This window comes from Pollicipes pollicipes, unplaced genomic scaffold (assembly GCF_011947565.3).
Source record: "Pollicipes pollicipes isolate AB1234 unplaced genomic scaffold, Ppol_2.1 Scaffold_7231;HRSCAF=8579_pilon_pilon_pilon, whole genome shotgun sequence".
Taxonomy (NCBI): Eukaryota; Metazoa; Arthropoda; class Thecostraca; order Pollicipedomorpha; family Pollicipedidae; genus Pollicipes; species Pollicipes pollicipes.
The window spans coordinates 19819132-19837638 of NW_023597034.1; the positions used below are offsets into that span (position 1 = coordinate 19819132).

The 18507-nt window shown below is 57.2% G+C and overlaps 1 protein-coding gene across 1 annotated transcript; it reads left to right on the forward strand.

Moving 5' to 3' along the window:
* Positions 1-1372: 1372 nt before the first annotated feature.
* Positions 1373-11150, forward strand: LOC119110212 (GATOR complex protein MIOS; the record flags this gene model as incomplete). Its single annotated transcript, XM_037233947.1, is given in 13 exon segments — positions 1373-1423; positions 1947-2069; positions 2409-2605; positions 3765-3936; positions 4760-4915; positions 5533-5631; positions 7421-7607; positions 7960-8112; positions 8410-8548; positions 8956-9085; positions 9448-9550; positions 10516-10620; positions 10872-11150. Coding segments are annotated over 13 exon segments (1891 nt in total), but the record flags the coding sequence as incomplete, so codon positions are not given.
* Between the last annotated feature and the right edge of the window lie 7357 nt (positions 11151-18507).

The following is an 18507-nucleotide window of genomic DNA, read 5'->3' on the forward strand; positions in this document are numbered from 1 at the left end:
TTTTGCATACCAATCGATGCTTTACATGTTTAGAATTGACTTGGAATGGGTCCCTAATTTTGGCGCACCTGGCTGATCCTACGCCCTAACGATTGCACTTTTTAACTTTGCTACAGTAAAATGACATGAGCTTTTGTGCCGTCGTATGTGTTGACCCATCACAGCAAGTGAAGCGATATATTAACCAGGAACCGGATATCAACCAAATGCCCCGATGCAAACACCGGGGAACGTTGATTGGTGACCACTTGAAACCATGCAACTCTCGTGTATATGGTTTCAGTGGCTCGCTGCATACCGTTAGTCAGATTTGATGTTCGGTTGCAACGGGAGTATTTCACCGACCCCAACCGCCTGGGATGTATTGGGTTGCAAAAACTGTAGGATTTTTTCAAGTTGCATCATGGTATGAAATCATTTCGTACACAACCTTTCCAAGCATGATCTTGTAGTATTTTTGTGTCGTGCTCGACAACCCTTTAATGGAATCGGTTTACGCGGTATCCCACATGTGCCATTTTCTGACTCTAAAACTACGACAAGCGAAACAAATATAAGCTTGATCTCGACGTGGAATGTAGCAATTTTGTGAAGTCAGGAAAGGGGGAAATTTTCTGCTCCCGGGCGGGCGCGAGTGGATTCGGTAGCAAGAACCCCGCTTAAGCCGTAGATGTGTCAAAGCTTGCGCCATTTTTCATCGCGTTGTCTTTATGGTGGATCATGCACGCTTGGCATTTGCCAGCCGTGCCGGATCCGTCATATTCTTATTCACTTTTACTTATTCTTATTTGATTCACTTTTATATGAAGGTTGGACTAGTTGTATACCAGTGCCGCACTCGGGCGTTGTCGTTTCTCTGCGTGCCATGCTTACTAGGATTTAGATGGATTTACAAATAATCCATAGATTTAGTTTATAGTTATTTCATGTGCTAAAAATTTCCCAAACATTCACCTGGGAACATTCTCTTCAATTGTGCATTTATTTTACTCTCATTTTAACCTTTTACATTCACACCTAGCTAAGTCGATGGTGTGTTTTAATAAAGTTACTGCGAAGACTCGGCTCCGCAAAATGTATCAACAACTTTGAGTTTTTCGAATGCTGAACTAAATGTTTCTAAACGTCTGGCAGTGAACTATTGAATGAATCTGTGGGCTTGGTAATATCCCGTCAAGCATACGGTGGGGCGACCCAGCCCCGGTATAGCCATCTCCCGCCGGTGCGGGGCAGCCTGGGCGCCCCGCCCCGCGCCGGCCGGTCGGCCCCGGACCCCTGGCGGCGGCCGCGGCAGCGGGCGTGTGGGGCCCTGGCCGAGGCGGCGGCCGCTGACAGGGCCGGCCCCGTCTCCAGATCCGGTGAAGCCGCAGATGCCCACCCGGCTCGTGTACGGCGTCTGCGTCGACCCGTTCATCGACGACCGGTGAGCGGCGCCGCCGGCTGGCCGTCGCGTGCCGGCACCGTGCCGGACCGGGGCGAGCCGGGCCGGACCGGAGCGAGCCGAGCCGGGCTGCACCGGCGCCACCGATCGCCTCTCGCCGGCCTCCGACACCGCTCGGCTGCTCCGTGCGGTGGCCGCTAGCATCGGGCTACTCTCAGTAGGGCGGGAAAGCATCGCTGCACACTGCGACAATTTCAGCGCGGGCACATTCGCGGTGCACGCCGATAAAATGCGTCTATTGCGTTCAATAGTTTATCATCGACAGGCTGATGAATACGGCGCGGCATTTGCTTGCATTTCAGTTCATCTCCTAGTGAGAAGAGCGTCATGGATGTAGCTGCATGGCAGTGCCCTGTGCAATATTTCCGTTTGCTACTCGCCCACCAGGTGGCTCTGTGCCGGTGGTGTGCTCGTGCGATGGCCAGCCGCGGGCCGCCTGCCAGCCGCTCCGCCCCCCCCCCCCCCCCCCCGCCCGCAGCTGACGGCACGCACGGTACGTCGGCAGGCTGGCCACCTTCGCCGAGAACCAGGTGGCTATCTGGGACCGGCGTAACTTTGAGAGGCCTGTCATCACGCTCACCGACGCACGCTCAAAGTCCATCTCCAGCATCGGATGGTCACCTACCCGGTGAGAACAATTCTCGAGTCGGCCCCCTCCCCCTCTAAACGTAATTCATGGAGCCGACCCCTCTCCTCCCACCTAATTTGCCATTGGCCACGGGTAGACGGTGACTATGGTCCCCACGATCAACCTCAAACTCGCAAATCAATTCACATTTGGCGGCGGTCGTGGCCTGCAACGCTGCATTTTGCCTTGGATTATGTATGCTATGTCTGCATCAGGACGTAATCCCCGCCAGCCGTCAGAGTATGGGGATGGTCGACCGCCACTGTGTGGCGCGGCCGCGCGGCCCTGCCGCCGGCCGCTGGCGCCTCAGCCCCAGCGGTGACGGCGCCTGTGCCGCAGGCGGGACCTGCTCTCCTCGCTGGGCAAGGACTCGGGCCTGCTGAAGCTGCACGACGTCAACCACTACTGCGTCAACAACGACGAGATCGAGCCGACGGTGGCCGAGCGTTACGTGGAGAGCTGCGGCGGCGGCCAGCTGACGGACCTCTCGTGGCACCCCACCGACGAGAACCGCATCGTCGTGTCGACCGGGACAGGTCAGAGCATCGGCCGTGACCGGACGGGGACGGGTCAGAGCGCCGGCCGTGACCGGACGGGGACGGGTCAGAGTGCCGGCCGTGACCGGACGGGGACGGGTCAGAGCGCCGGCCGTGACCGGACGGGGACGGGTCAGAGCGCCGGCCGTGACCGGACGGGGACGGGTCAGAGCGCCGGCCGTGACTGGACGGGGACGGGTCAGAGTGCCGGCCGTAACCGGACGGGGACGGGTCGGAGCGCCGGCCGTGACCGGACGGGGACAGACCAGAGCGCCGGCCGTGACCGGACGGGGACGGGTCAGAGCACAGGTCGTGACCGGACGGGGATGGGTCAGAGCGCCAGCCGTGACCGGACGGGGATGGGTCAGAGCGCGTTTCCGCGACAGGTCGCGATGCGGAAGTGCGATCGACTGGTTGACGGCAGAGTCGAATCGTTCCATCGCGCGGTACCGCATCATTGCGCGGCACCGGTCATGGGCAAACCATTGTTCTGGGACCTTACCTCACCTAAACTACCGAGGAACTTCACTTCACGTGATATGCCTTTGCTTTGTTTGGGACATTTATTCTCCGTTACGCGCTGCCAGATTATACCATAACGCTTACGTTGTCTCGGACGGCGGTCGAAGTGTCTCTTTTCGGCTGTTGATGTTTGTTCTGTAATCAACGTGACGTCACGGTGACTTCGGCGCTCTGGTCGTGCTGTGCACGGGCGCCCTCTACAGCCACTTCTGCTCAGTGTTTGTACGGGCCCGGATACTGGGTTTAATGTTCAGAGCACAACGGACACCATATAAACCAGGCTACACCACCATAATGTGTTTGGCATTCTTGCGCGCATGGTTCTTTGTTTGGTCCGCTGTTATGCATAGGGAAGTCTCTCCAAAAGCTGGACACGGTGTTTTCCCACTCCTTCTCACCGGAAGCTGTTCTGATCTTCGTTTTCTCCCCAGAGTTGCTGTAACACTGCTCAGTCGAGTCAACTGCACGACAACGTCCTCGCCCTCATGCCGTTTGTCGTTGGCAGTAAGGGCAATCTTTCATAGACGTTTTGTTTCTTTAGTAACTGCTAAAGGTGGCACGAAACACGAAATGCCAGAAACAAGGTGGTCCAGTAGCATTGTGTGAGCATCACAAACTGCTGTATTATGTCCGACAGGCAAGCACATCGACTTCACGATTTTCGAGCGGATCACCATGAACTGGTCTCCGTGCTTCTCGTTCGTCTGGTCGAACGGCGGACGCAAGGTGAACCTGGTCGGGGACGAAGACGACATATACGACCAACTGGAGGACATCGCGCTGGTGATGCGCGACCGAGCGCTGCGCGGGTGAGCGGTTGCGGCGCCTGACCCGTCACAGCACGTGCGGCCGTGTCGGCCGGCGCTGCCTGAGGGCTGGCACTCAGGGGCGGGACGCAGCTCTGTTTTGTAACCTGGTCGCTTCAGCCGCCCGGGGTATTGCTGGCCGGCGCTCTCTGAGGGCTGGCACTCAGGGGCGGGACGCAGCTCTGTTTTGTAACCTGGTCGCTTCAGTCGCCCGGGGTATTGCTCGAGTCTCACATTTAGGGGTGACAGCGTGGCGAGCTGGCCGGGGATTGTCCCGTTTGGCGGGTTATCAGAAAGAAACGAATGGGCTTAGACAGATTGCGCTGGACTTTGTCCCGCTACATGTTGTTGATTATTGTTTGTTTTGTTGCGGTCAAAGAATCTGGCCCATCTGTGCGCGATCAGCGATTGTCATTCGTTGGCAGTCACCGTCGGAATTCTGATGTTGTGAGTTTTTCTTTTCAGATAAATACTTTGGTTAGTTAACTCGCCTGTGTTGCAGTCAGGCGTCGCACGACTAGGGCTTACCAGATGTGAATGAGGGTATGGTCTAGAATGTCTCGTTTTGGACCGCCATCTGGCTGTCACAGTTGAAACTGCACACGACTGCGAACCACTCCTTTCAATTTGACTGTTGCGATAGGGATCAGTGGAACGACAGAAGGGCGGCTGTCGCGTGACCGACGCCTCTCAGCCGGTGGGTCTGCGCCGCGGCGGTGCGTGGCTGGCTGCCTCACGTGAAGCAGCCTGTGGAGGGGGGGGGGGGGAGCGGACAGGGCCCGGATGGTCAGCTGGACTGCTGACGCCGCCGCCCGCCGCTCGCCAGTTACGGCGTCACAGAGCGGCTCAGGGACAACGTGGCGCTGGCCGGCGACGAAACGCTGCGCAGCGTCTGGAAGTGGATGGCCTACAGCCAGCAGCTGGGCGCCGGCGCCGGCGACGAGACGGGCGCCGCTCCCACGTCCGCGTTCCAGGGCGTCAGGTTAGTGCGCCGGCTGTCAGGTTAGGGCAGACGGAGGCTAGGGCTGCACCACTGTTCTGGACAGAGGCGTTCGGGGCAAGCCAATATTGCAGCCGGACGCGGAAATACCGACTGCTAACTGCAACGACCGCAAGGAGAGGCAACGACTGCCATCGTGCTCTTGTTTATCCTTTACTCTATTTCTGTAATCAAATTTATTGTCCTAGCTTAACAAGCTTGACAGACGATCGTGTATTTGGATCATGTTGCGAGAGCGCGAAAAAATCAGTTATGCGCAAAAGTGAAAACGCCGAATCCCATTGACGTGTTCGAAGTGCTGTTAATGGAACAGTGTATCTTGAATGCAGTGCTGAGTTTTCTGGTGTATCAGTATCTTTGGCCGGCTGCTAACTGAAAACTCAAACAAAAATATCACGTTAAGATTAACGCCTCATGAAATATATTTGCCAAATAGAACCGAAGTGGATGCAGACTAGCACTGCGTATCTAATTAGAACAGGTTGCGATGAGCGTGGCTGGATGAAGACTGCCTAGCCTGCCTGGCTGCGGTGGAGTCGGACGGCCGACTCGGCCCGGGCAGCGGCGGTGGCGCCTGTGCTGACTGTGCGTGGCCGCAGGTCCGTGCTGGCTGGGGACGGCAGCAGCCCGCCCAAGTCGGCCATCGAACTGCGAAGTTGGATCGGGGTCGAGAAGGTCGCCAAGTGCAAGGTCTTCAGGTCTGGCTGGCATCGTGTGTTTCAATGTGTTCTGTCCGTGATTGACTGTCCTGGTGAAAGGCATTGCGTCTGTCCGCCTCAAGGCAGCACGGTTCGCATGCTCTCAAGAGTGTACCACACGTCGGGAGCTTGCGCTTGCCCAGCTGCGCATGGTGCGATGTATCGGGAGAAGAGATTCACTTCCTCTGGCCGTCGTCGGTTGTGACAGGAGGGATAGATCAACTGGTTGTGACTCCTCTATCATTCTGACTGGGACAACAGGTGATCTGATCGTGACTGTGTGCCTGTCGTTGTACCAGGGCTGCAAGACTGACATTGTGATCCTGTGCCTCGCCGGGAACGAGTGTCGATCACACCCGCCGTGTGATCCTGTGACCCGTGGGGAGCCAGCGTCGATCATGACCGCCGTGTGATCCCGTACCCCTCCGGGAGCAAGTGTCGATCACACCCGCCGTGTGATCCTGTGACCCGTGGGGAGCCAGCGTCGATCATGACCGCCGTGTGATCCCGTACCCCTCCGGGAGCGAGTGTCGATCACACCCGCCGTGTGATCCTGTGGCCCGTGGGGAGCCAGCGTCGATCATGACCGCCGTGTGATCCCGTACCCCTCCGGGAGCGAGTGTCGATCACACCCGCCGTGTGATCCTGTGACCCGTAGGGAGCCAGCGTCGATCGTGACCGCCGTGTGATCCCGTACCCCTCCGGGAGCGAGTGTCGATCACACCCGCCGTGTGATCCTGTGACCCGTGGGGAGCCAGCGTCGATCATGACCGCCGTGTGATCCCGTACCCCTTCGGGAGCGAGTGTCGATCACACCCGCCGTGTGATCCTGTGACCCGTGGGGAGCCAACGTCGATCGTGACCGCCGTGGGATCCCGTGCTTCGCCGGGAACGAGTGTCGATCATGACCGCCGTCCCGCCGGGAGCGAGTGTCGATCATGACCGCCGTCTCGCCGGGAGCGATTGTCGATCACGACCTCCGTCCCGCCGGGAGCGAGTGTCGATCATGACCGCCGTCCCGCCGGGAGCGAGTGTCGGTCACGACCGCCGTCCCGCCGGGAGCGAGTGTCGGTCACGACCGCCGTCCCGCCGGGAGCGAGTGTCGATCATGACCGCCGTCTCGCCGGGAGCGATTGTCGATCACGACCGCCGTCCCTCCGGGAGCGAGTGTCGATCACGACCACCGTCCCGCCGGGAGCGAATGTCGATCATGACCGCCGTCCCGCCGGGAGCGAGTGTCGGTCACGACCGCCGTCCCGCCGGGAGCGAGTGTCGATCATGGCTGCCGTCCCGCCGGGAGCGAGTGTCGGTCATGACCGCCGTTCCGCCGGGAGCGATTGTCGATCATGACCGCCGTCCCGCCGGGAGCGATTGTCGATCATGACCGCCGTCTCGCCGGGAGCGATTGTCGATCACGACCGCCGTCCCGCCGGGAGCGAGTGTCGATCATGACCGCCGTCTCGCCGGGAGCGATTGTCGATCACGACCGCCGTCCCGCCGGGAACGAGTGTCGGTCATGACCGCCGTCCCGCCGGGAGCGAGTGTCGATCATGACCTCCGTGGGATCTGGTACCCAGCCGGGAGCGAGTGTCGATCATGACCGCCGTCCCGCCGGGAGCGAGTGTCGATCATGACCGCCGTCCCGCCGGGAGCGATTGTCGATCATGACCGCCGTTCCGCCGGGAGCGAGTGTCGATCATGACCGCCGTCCCGCCGGGAGCGATTGTCGATCATGACCTCCGTCCCACCGGGAGCGAGTGCTGATCATGACCGTCGTGCGTGGCCACAGGAGCGAGAGCCGGGACCGGGCGCTCCAGCTGTGCGGCTGGGGCGTGGACGAGGTGACGCAGAGCGCGCTGCTGGACGTGCTGGAGCGCGAGGGCAGCTGCTCGCGCGCCGCCGCCGTCGCCGTGTTCCAGCTGACGCTGCGCCGAGCCATCCAGATCCTGCAGCGATCAGAGGACCCCACGCTCAAGGTCCGGGCTGTGCACCGTCCACTGGTGGCGAACCAGTTTGCCTTGACACGTGGTGCCGTAGCCCGGCCGCTCCTCTCTAGTTCGGCTGGCGGGGCCCGTTTTCATAAGGCCGGCATATATCAGTCGCACAGCTGTGGTTTGTGTGGCGACGTGAACCGAAATGTCCGCCACTCATGGATGAAGGTGTGCGACTGGCTGGTGGCTGGGCTGTGTGACGCCTTCAAGGTGACTGACAGTCTATTGCGTGGTCGCAACTGTCGAGTCGTGAGTCCTGACTCGAGTCAGTAGCCCGTCGGTGCGCCTTCCGTGCCGTGCCGGTGCGGCGTTGGCAGTTTCCGCCATCTGTCGCCAGGTGGTGGCCATGGCGCTGTCGGGCTACACGAACGAGAAGAAGGCGCTGTGGCAGCAGACGAGCGCTGAGCTGCGTCCGTCGCTCACCGACCCGTACATCCGCGCCATCTTCGCTTTCCTGACCGCTGACTCTGACAACTACGACGGCGTTCTGGTCAGTCGCCGACGGGCAGGAGGCTTCCTGGGGTCGGTCTCACCGACGGGGTGGAGGGATGACGTGCTGACGGCCTGTGGTCGAGTGCAGGGCTTGAGGTTTCTGAGGGCTTGACCTGCTATGAGGGGCTTCTGGAGGAACACGGACAGTCTATGGTTGGTCGCTGACAGTTTATTGCTGCTATGACGTCGCGTTGATGGGTGACAGCTGGTTTTGATCCATCTATGGTTGGTCCATGAGAGCCAGCGTTTTCCTGCTACGGACACGCCGCCAGCGTTCGCTGTGTCATGCTTGCAGAAGGAGTACGGCATGACGGTGCAGGACCGTGTGGCCTTCGCCTGTCGCTTCCTCAGCGACGACCGACTGGCAGAATGCCTGAACCAGATCACGCAAACGCTGAAGAAGGAAGCGAACCTGCAGGCCATCCTGCTGACGGGTATAGCCCCCCCCCCCCCCTTTACGTTGGCCGTCCTGACCATATTAAGGCGAAATGCTTTGGCGCTGCCGGGGCCGGCGTCTTTCCTTTTGTCACCTAAACGCTCCGTGTTAGCCGGTGAATGGGCTGGGATGTGGAAAGGAAGCATGCTGGCTACTCTGGACAGCGACTGTACCCCCAGCCTGTCTCTTTTGTCTGCCCTGATTTCCGGTCCGCCAGCTGATCCGAACACCGCTGCGGCGGTGATGCCGTTGGCAGGCCGCAATGCGCATTCTGGCGGCACTGTGTCATGAGTTGACCTCTGTCCAGCCGAGCCGTAGCGCGGGATGGCCGCTGGGGTGACCTCGCCCTGTGTGAGCGGCCGTGCCGTATTGACGCGCGGGGCATCCGCGTGCGTCGCCTGGCAGGCGTGGCCGACGAGGGCCTGGACCTGCTGCAGAACTACGTTAACGTCAGCGGCGACGTGCAGACGGCGGCGCTGATCGCCTCCCACGCCGGTTTGGCCACCGAGCCGCGCGTCGAGGTCTGGATCGACAGGTAAGGCGCGCCAGGTCGGCCTGGACCGGTAGGGGCGGGAGGCCCGGGCCGGTCGGTCGGCTGGCCGGCCGGCCCTCCGCCGTCTCTGGAGCGGACAGATGGCGAGAGGCCGCAGTTGGGTCTGCCAGTCGGAGGCTCGCTTTGCTCCACAGCATTATGTGGATAACACGCTCCTTTCGTCCCCGGCGTCATAATTCGTAACGCTACCTACATTCGGCTGAAGCTGATCTTAAGATGACGTGTGTCAGTTTCATTCCGCTGGGAACTTGCCATGTGAGATAAAGTCGCTGTGTGGCTTTGCTGCCGTTGCTTGGTGTTGCTGTGTGCCCGTGTCTGATTCTGCGCGTCTCGTGCTCGGCCAGTTACCGGGAGATGCTGGATCTGTGGCGACTCTGGAATCAGCGAGCTCTCTTCGACGTGCGCGTGCTCAGTCAGACCGCCGAAGTGCCGCAGTACCCGAAGCAGGTCAGCAGCGCGCACACACCCCGTGGAAGCTGGAGAAACGGGACGAGAGGTGGCGGCCGGGCGGCCGGCAGGGGGCGGGCCCGGTCGCTGGGACTGGTGGTCGCTGGGACCGGTCGCCGCTGGGACCGGTCGCCGCTGGAACCAGTGGTCGCTGAGACCGGTCGCCGCTGGCATGGTCACCGCGTGCATAATGGAGGATTGTTGATAACAGATTACGGAAGCACTTCGGTTAACGTCACACGTTTTTTTTCAAATGTCAGTCTCTCGCCACGTACCGTTCTGGAAAGCGTGGCATGTCTAGAGATGACTTTCCTTTGTACATCGATTTGATGCTGTAGTGATTGGATTTTAAGTTGGCTGAGGTGCGCTGAGTGCGGTACATTGCTGTCTTTTCTTAATTGATTTGATGCTGAGATGATTTGATGTTAAGTTGACTCTGTGTTGCGCTGAGTGGCGCACGTTGCTGCGCGTGTAGAAGCCTGCAAACTGACAGTTTTACGGAAGGATGGAGACGAAGCATCAGTATGGTGGATGGCAAAATTGTTCAAACTATCTTTCTCGTCTGGAGTGTTTGTATGTACACTCGAGTTTTACGGAAGGATGGAGACGAGGCATCAGTATGGTGGATGGAAGAATTGTTCAAACTGTCTTTCCGTCTGGTGTGTTAGTATGTACACTCGCTCATACTATACTCACACACCAGACAGGGACGATGGTTCGAACGATTATAACATCCCTGCAAATTGATGCTGATCAAGGTCAAGGTCAAGGACTTTAAGTACACGCGAGTCACTTGTGTTCCTTCAAACGTTGTTTCTCAAATCACCAAATCACGGAGCGGGTTTTTGCTGTTGAGACGCTGGTTGTAGTCTATTGATTGGCCTCCGAAGACCATTATTTCAAGTGTGGCGCGTGCTATGTTTCCATTGCAGTGAGCGCTTATTGTCTGTGTTATCCCTCCGCAGTCAGTTGTCGCGTGCAACTTCTGCAACAAGAGCGTGGCGGCCTTCATCGACGACGTCCGAAGGCGGCGACAGATGAGCAGGACAGGCGCCAACTCCTCGGTGAAGGTACGCCTGCGATCTGAGTCAGGCGGTCAGCGGCGGCTGCGCTGTGACGCCTGCTTGCCTGCCTCTCCCGGCGGGACGGTGATCCGTGTCATGTCGGGGGTTCTCTCATGTCGAGGAGGGCGCCTGTTCTGCTGTGGTCCGCTGGATCGGGACTCGCTTTGGCTTCCGGCGTGCGCGTGCGGCGGTGCGGTGCGCGCGCGCCGCTGCCGGAGGCCGCCGACCGGCCTGACCGCGTCCGCCTGCTCCGCCAGGTGATGTGCTGTCCCCACTGTCGGAAGCCGCTGCCGCGCTGCGCGCTCTGCCTGACCCAGCTGGGCACGACGGCCGGCAGCTGGGGCGCGGCCGGCCAGGGCAGCGCCGGCTTTGACTCGTGGTTCACCTGGTGTCAGACGTGTCGCCACGGCGGCCACGCCGGTCACATGGTGGCCTGGTTCGAGCAGCACGCCGAGTGTCCCGTCACAGGGTGCCCGTGCAAGTGTATGGGCCTGGACTCGGTGGGCCGCGTGCTGCCCGTGGCCGACAGCTGATGGAGCGGCACGGCGGCGGCGGCGGGGGAGGGGGAGGGGGAGGTTGAGGTCACGGCGCCGGCCGGGCTGCACTGCCGCGAGGATGGGCCGGCTGTTGTGCTTGGCCCACCTCGCGGTACGGCTCGGTGTTGGCGTTGGGGCTCACAGATTTGGCAGTGCTCGGCCATGCGCGGTTGTCCGGCAGTTCGATTTGGCAGTCAGGTGGTATATTTGAGTGTTGATGCGCTGTTTAGTGTGCAACGACTGTTCATTTGACTGAAATGCGCGGCACCTCGCCAGGCGTGCCAGTCGGTCGGGCACTGTTGACACCCCATCCATAACCCTAATGATTCAACGCTATCGTCGCCTTGATGTCAAGAGCACTGTGTGGGACTCCTCAAGACTGTCGTCATTGCTGTGATGTCCTGGGGTCCGATGTACCTGGTGCAGGTGATGTACCTGATGTACCTGGTAGTCGGTGCAGGGCATGAGTCGGCGCGCCGTCGCCGCCGCGCTGCTGTGTACGTGAGCCGCGCCTGAACCAGCGCTGCAGGGACGCGGGCGCTAGCCGGCCCCGCTATGGCTGGGGCAGTCACCGTGTGACGTAGCAGTTGTCCGTACCGTGGCTGAGCTGCACTGTACGGCGTCCGTAGAGCGCTCCTCCCCCCCCCCCCCCCCCCCCCCTCTCAGGTCGGGCGGTAACGCGTCGCTGCGGGATAAGTGGTTCTCCGGGTCGGCCAACCGTTGACACCATGAGGACATGTCATATGTGGGCTAGTGTAACCATTGCGTTCGTCCCGCCAGTCACGTTTATGAAGTGTGCAAAGAAGGCTTTCATATATTTTGCTGAAGGGCTGCGCGTTCGCCATATTTTGTGCTAGTATGTGGTCTTGTGTTACTCAGTGTCTGATCCTGTACCATGTGAATAAAGGGCAGCAGTACAACCAGGGAGGATGGTGTGGTTCGGGGTAGCAGGAATGTGGGGCCAGGTACCGACGTGAGCGGCACAGCTACACACACCGGCAGCAGACTGTACGTCGCTACAATACTTTGCCAACACGAGTGCCCTTCTCCGCCGAGGTCCGGTCAGTATCTGTTGTAAGATGCGTTCAGACTGAAGAAGCGTGCTGTCGGCAGCGGTCGCGGGATGTTGGAGACCGCTAGACCTTACGGCGGACGTCACGGGGCACGCCGCCCGGAAGCTGAGGAGGCCGAAACTCGGGCTGTGCAAAGGCTTTAAAAAGATGTCCCTGTAACGAATCGCTGTAAAGAATTAATTGCTCGTTGATGAGTTCATGATCACATTTCATCAAATAACAGCCGCATGATCATCATTCAGAGAGAGGAAATTGAATTCGTGGAGTTCTATGCGCGTCACGCGGGCCTGCAGCCCGATAGCCGCAGTTCACTTTTTTAGCCTGGAATGCACAGACTACCATCCTTCCTTTCTGCAATGCTGGCTGTACGTAGCCTCATAACCGGCACTCATTGCAGAGTGTGAAGCGCTAGGTTCCACTGTCGGAAGACTGTGCACACTTCCGACCACCCGCGACCGGGCTGCTCTCGTGAGCTCCCGCGAAGTGAAGCACAAGGATGTCCGCTGGCGAGGGACGCCACACTTCAATATCCAGTGTGTCCCAATCTTGAGCCAGGACTGGGGTAGGCCCTATACCCGGGTTTGGAACAACTTTCAGCATACAGGGCGCCCGCTCTGGGCTTGGTATGGCCCCTCGCTTGACTTGATGTTCTACTCTCTTCGGTTCGGGGCGCTGCGCTACTTTGGATTTGTATCGGCGTAACCACGGCTTGGTGTCATTGTGGTCCAGTTCTGCCCTAGTGCCCTTTGATGCGGTCAAAACATAAAAAAATCATCCCAATGGCTTTCAGGGCCCGGACCCCGCCGACCCCAGCACCCATGGTTTTGTAGTGTCCGGTTTCGATTTCCTGTAAAAGGAGTTCAGTGACGGGGCGATGTGGAGCCAACGTTTGGTGGTGCTGGGTGGTACACAGGTCCAACGTCCCCGTTGGTATGCCACTGTATGTGCTCTCTAAAAATTGTACCGCTGGCCATTTTACCGTTATGGCCTCCCTCGGCTGCGCAATTGCAATCCCTCTGGGTCATATTTCAAAAACATTCTGTGGTGAAACCTTGAGAAAACCTCAGGGCCACTTCGTCAAATAAAAGCACCACCGACGTCATGAGACGGCACATTCTGTCGAATACAATTGTCAGCTGTTATGGGTTAGAAGTGCCACTTTCGAGCGGCTCCAACCCGCATATCGCGGGGTTGCGGGCTTAAAAGTGGCGCCTCTATCGGCGTGAATGACACATTACAGATAACGTTAGCCATTTGCACAGCGGGCGGCAAGGGCCAGTTACTGCGAAGCGCATCAGCTGAAGTTTGAGCCAGTGCGTATCCGAGAAAGCCAAGGTGGGCTTCAAACAAAGCCATTGTGTTGAGCGTCATAGTGGAGATATCGAAGTCATAGTAAGTCGTTTCGTTCAATTTGCGAGATAATAATGCCACGTTTGCATATATGGTTCTCTGAAAAATGTTTCCAGCTTTCGTAGCATTTATTACACAAGAATTTTGACCAAACAATGTGTTACAAATGTGACAGAACACACACATCGGAAAAGCAAGGGAAATGAAATATATTACGCTCACAGAGGTGAGCAGGGAGTCAAGTGAGATTTCCTCCGCACGACCGGGTACTTGAAAAGGAAATTCTGATTTATGTAGTAGTGTTTCGAGAAAACCGGTATAACGGGTCAAATCGTATGCGTCCGATCTAACAATCGGTGAAAAAATGGGATGCTCCCTTTGAAAGGATTAAACTTAATTATCAGGAACAAGGCATGTTTTGTTTTTCTGAGATCACAGGAAACTTGTTGGGTCATTCGGCGCTTTGAATTTAATGACACCATCATAGCATTTTGCTCTCTCGTGTTGCCTCCGCTATTCCCAACGAAAATTATTGCTGCCAGTACCAGTGTATTACGTCATTCTGCACCAGTGCGCCACCTTTCGTCCCGAAAAGCACCGTTCATGATCGGCACAGCTCCAGACAATGGCCGTCCACAATCAAAGCAAAACAATGTAAGATCAGCTCAGCAAGTTTACAGAAAGCTCCTGTTTCGCGTACTTATCGACTATTCTGCCCATCAGGAGCGCTGCCGCTCCAGAGTGCCCCCTCCCAGAGACACAGATTCGCCTCCACCGACCGGTGTTGGGCATCGTCCTCCTCGTGCTCGTCCGACTCACCGCAGGATTGATAGGCACCTGCGTAAACTGAAATTACGTCAGAAAATTTGCGAACGCTGCGGCCCGTGCTTTCTCTGTATTGTTGGGACGCGAATGGCGTCGCCGGTTGCGGGTAGTTGCTTATGCGATGGGGAACAGGGAACAGGCCAGGTCCAGTGCTCCATTTTTTGCTAAGCTCGAGCGCAGGTGTCCTAGAGACTGTCGCATGCAGCACGGGTCTATGTTAGCCACAAATATGAGCATATCGTTATCACAAGGCAATACATTGCCAGAGACTTGCATGATCCAACACTTTGAAAACTGAATCTGACAAGATCTGAAAATTGTGTTATCACAAGGCTTTATAGTGTGGAAATATTGCCACCACATTGCCAGAGGCTTGCGCTGTCTGAACCTGGCGATTTTTGGTTCGGACCGGCATTGACAAAAACAACAAACAAGAAGTATCGCGGTGTAGCTCCTCAGAGGCCCCGCCCACACCCAAGCAGCAAGAAGGCATGAACCATCACCGGAAGTGCCGTGGCGAACTCGGCCGCTTCGACAGCGCAACCAAACTAACGAAAAGGCCCACGTTTGATTTCTGAAGCGGTAGGCGCGCGGTTGGTGGTCTGTGGAGCGCAGATGGCGGCCTCGCTGTCTATTTCCGCCATCAGCCGGCTAGATGTCTAGCGGCAACCGTGCTCCCCGCGACAGCCGCTGCCGGTGTCGGCCGAAGGCGGCCGTCACCCCATCGCCGCTGACGAACGGACAAGACACGGCGTACACCACCATGGCGCTTGCCGCGTCGCTGACGAGGCTTCCCTCCCTTGGCGACTTGGCATCGCAGGCGTCGAAGGCTAGCTCGCCGTCAGTCCGCATCAACCGCATCTGGCCGCCGTCGAGTCGGGCGACGCAGCCGCCGGCGGCAAACCACGCGTCATCAGACCGCACGGCCTCGGTCAGCACGTGGCCGCGCAGCACAGTGTGTCGCAGTTGGTCGTCCTGATCGGGTTGCCGACGTCAGGCCGGTACGCACAAGCGCATGCCGCCGTCGGTGGCGACGAGCACAGTGCAGGGTGTCGCGAGCGGCGTCAGGCCGGTACGCACAAGCGCATGTCGCCGCCGGTGGCGACGAGCACAGTGCAGGGTGTGGCGAGCGACGTCAGGCCGGTACTCACAAGCGCATGCCGCCGTCGGTGGCGACGAGCACAGTGCAGGGTGTGGCGAGCGGCGTCAGGCCGGTACTCACAAGCGCATGCCGCCGTCGGTGGCGACGAGCACAGTGCAGGGTGTCGCGAGCTGCGTCAGGCCGGTACGCACAAGCGCATGCCGCCGTCGGTGGCGACGAGCACAGTGCAGGGTGTGGCGAGCGGCGTCAGGCCGGCGTCTGGCTCACTCTGCGGCTCTTCCTGCCAGAGCTTCACGAAACGCCCCAGCTCTGAGTCTGCCGAGCCGGTCAGGTGCGCCGCGATGGCCGGCGCGCCATGCTTGTCGCCCATCTGCGAAGCGGACCGGCGGCGCGTGAACGACCGGAAGTCGACCGTGCACAGGGGTCGGTCTCCCAACGCCCGCCGAGTCCGCCCGCGCGGGCTGGATCGGGGTCAGACAGGGGTAACCCAGTGGTGGGTAATGCCTAGCTGGGCCCATCGACGCCAGGCGCGACACCGTTTCGCTTCATCCTAGAATGCAACACTATAGTGTGCGAGGTGTCCTGTCAAAGCTGAGCCTGCTGACAGCACCCAGTAATCTGCGAATTCCGCATGGTCCACATGTAGCTCATAAGGCTTCATGCCATCTTTCAGCAGTGCCACCCATCAGATCCAGCAGAATATGCCTGTCAGGTTAGTCCGAGACAAAGGGTTTAACAATATTTGGGGTCAGTCCAATCAATTTGATCACTTCCATGCCCCAGCGTTCGTCCACAAAACAAGGTACTCATTCATTGTCTGGATCTGGATAAAACTTTTCAACCCGTCACATCTGACTTGACAGTAACCTGCTGGGTTTTGGCGGGCTTGTGGACCAATGTTGGCAGGCTTTTGTGAGGTAAACATTTCAAGAAGGTGATGTCCTTTTTCACAGGTGTATGACTTTTTAAACCTTCCAAAACTTACGATGCCCTGCCAAACGCAAAACTGCATGAAAATTACAGTCTGATTGATATATGGGGACAGAAAGTATCACAGAACAGAGCTAGAGGACTAGTGGAAGTGGAACTAGTGGAACAGAACTAGTGGAAGTGTGACCAGCGATAGAAAATCCATTGCGTGACCTGAGGTCAGAAAATACTGTAGCAAGCCAGGTTGCACAAATTTAGCAACTACACGCATACCTGAAAGTCAGGAACAGCAACCCACGTTGTCAAGGCTTGGGCTGATTTTATTGAGCAGTAGCCAGGTGGGTCATCTATGTAGACACAGCAACAGACTGTGTGTGGCTGTTATTGTCGGGATTGGTACACTACTCGTTTCAGGTCCAAACCAGTCCTCAATGTCAATGTCAATGATGAGCGAAATGATCGCGGAACTTCTACATTCACCGCCTCACTCGCCCTCAAAAGTGGGCGATGGACGTGTCTGAGATCGTCGAACAGATCTTGACGGCGACGAAAACGGCCAGTATTCTAGAGATTTTCAAACAGAAATGTCTCTAAAGTAATTATTGATACCGCTACAATCCCACCCGTTTAAATCAATATCGAGTTCCTCGTGTTTCGCTTAGTGCAAAGAGGGCAACCGGGCAATGCTTCCTCAACATGGTCGAAGTCTTGCAAGAAGGGACATCTCTAGTCTCTAGATTCCGAAGGAAGCACAGTAACTCTTACCAAGGGTAGTTTCTGTTCGAACACTGGTGTTAAAGGAAGCAAATCCGTTGAGTTTCGAAAAAGGCAGGACATCATTTCATCTTTTGCTTATAAGTTACGCTGGTCCCCAATACAGCGTTTTTACAATCAACATGTATAGTAAGGTCGTCGCATGCGTTACCTTACCCCAGGGGTGTAGTTTCCTATTCAGTTGGGGAAGTGTTGCGGCCCCTCAGTTGAGAAGAGCAGGAGCATGCGCATAAGGTCGCCCTCAAGCGCACGCCCCCCACTTACTAAATTTATTGCATGCGTTGATGAGTAAGAGACTAAATGTTGACAGCCCCAAATTCCAGGGAATCACGTGAAAGCTAGCTCTGAACCTACGACTTGCAATCCATTACATCCACGCCGAACCAATGTGGCGCTGTGTAACCCCATAAGCAGTGCAATTCGCTTACTTGCAGCCCTCCATTAGCCATGACAACAGTCTGACCACACCTCCACGCGGCTGTGTAATGTGCAGCCGCAAACACCGCAATGACAGTGACCTATATATACGTCGCCTGAAGTCCGTGACGAACCACGTGTCGCCGAGGAAGGCGCAGGTCACCGAGGACACAAAGCACATACGCTCAAATGCATTGACATGACATCCTGGCAAGGTCAAGGACTGGTGCTCATCAGCCTGGATGAAGAAACCTTATGGGCCAAAGGCACGTAAGGCGTCAAAACGCTTTCCTCGGCCAGATTGATGAGCATCGGTCCTTGGTTCGATGAGACAATTTTTAAGATAATCATAGGGGCCGCCCCATAGACATCGTTTCTTCGATTGTAGACAATGTAAGTAGTTAATGTTTTCATTTATCGATTTGGGTTGACAAATTGCTTGCATGTGACAAGCAGCTCGGCACATATTTGTCGGAAGTAAGTGGAATATCCCGTTATCTATTTTGTCTAAGGGGTTGCGATCTCTTAGATATTAATGGCCCATGAGGTTTCTTCAGCTAGGCTGATGGGCATCCGCCTGTGGTTCGATGGGGCCATTTAAAGAAAATCGCTGGTGCCGCTCCTTAGTCATGCTTTTTCGAGTGTGTGTAACTTTGCCCTAGACAAGATAGGCAAACTATGTTTGCATTTCTTTGCTTGGATTGATTGATGTTTTCATACGAACGTAATTCGGCATATATTTGTCGTTAAGTAAGTGAACAATCCCATCATAAAAGTTTGCTAGGCGGTTTTGAACCCTTACATGTAAATGGCTCATAAGTTTTCTTCAGCCTGATTGATGGCCATCGGTTCACGGTTCGATGAGGCGATTTTGAAGAAAATCATA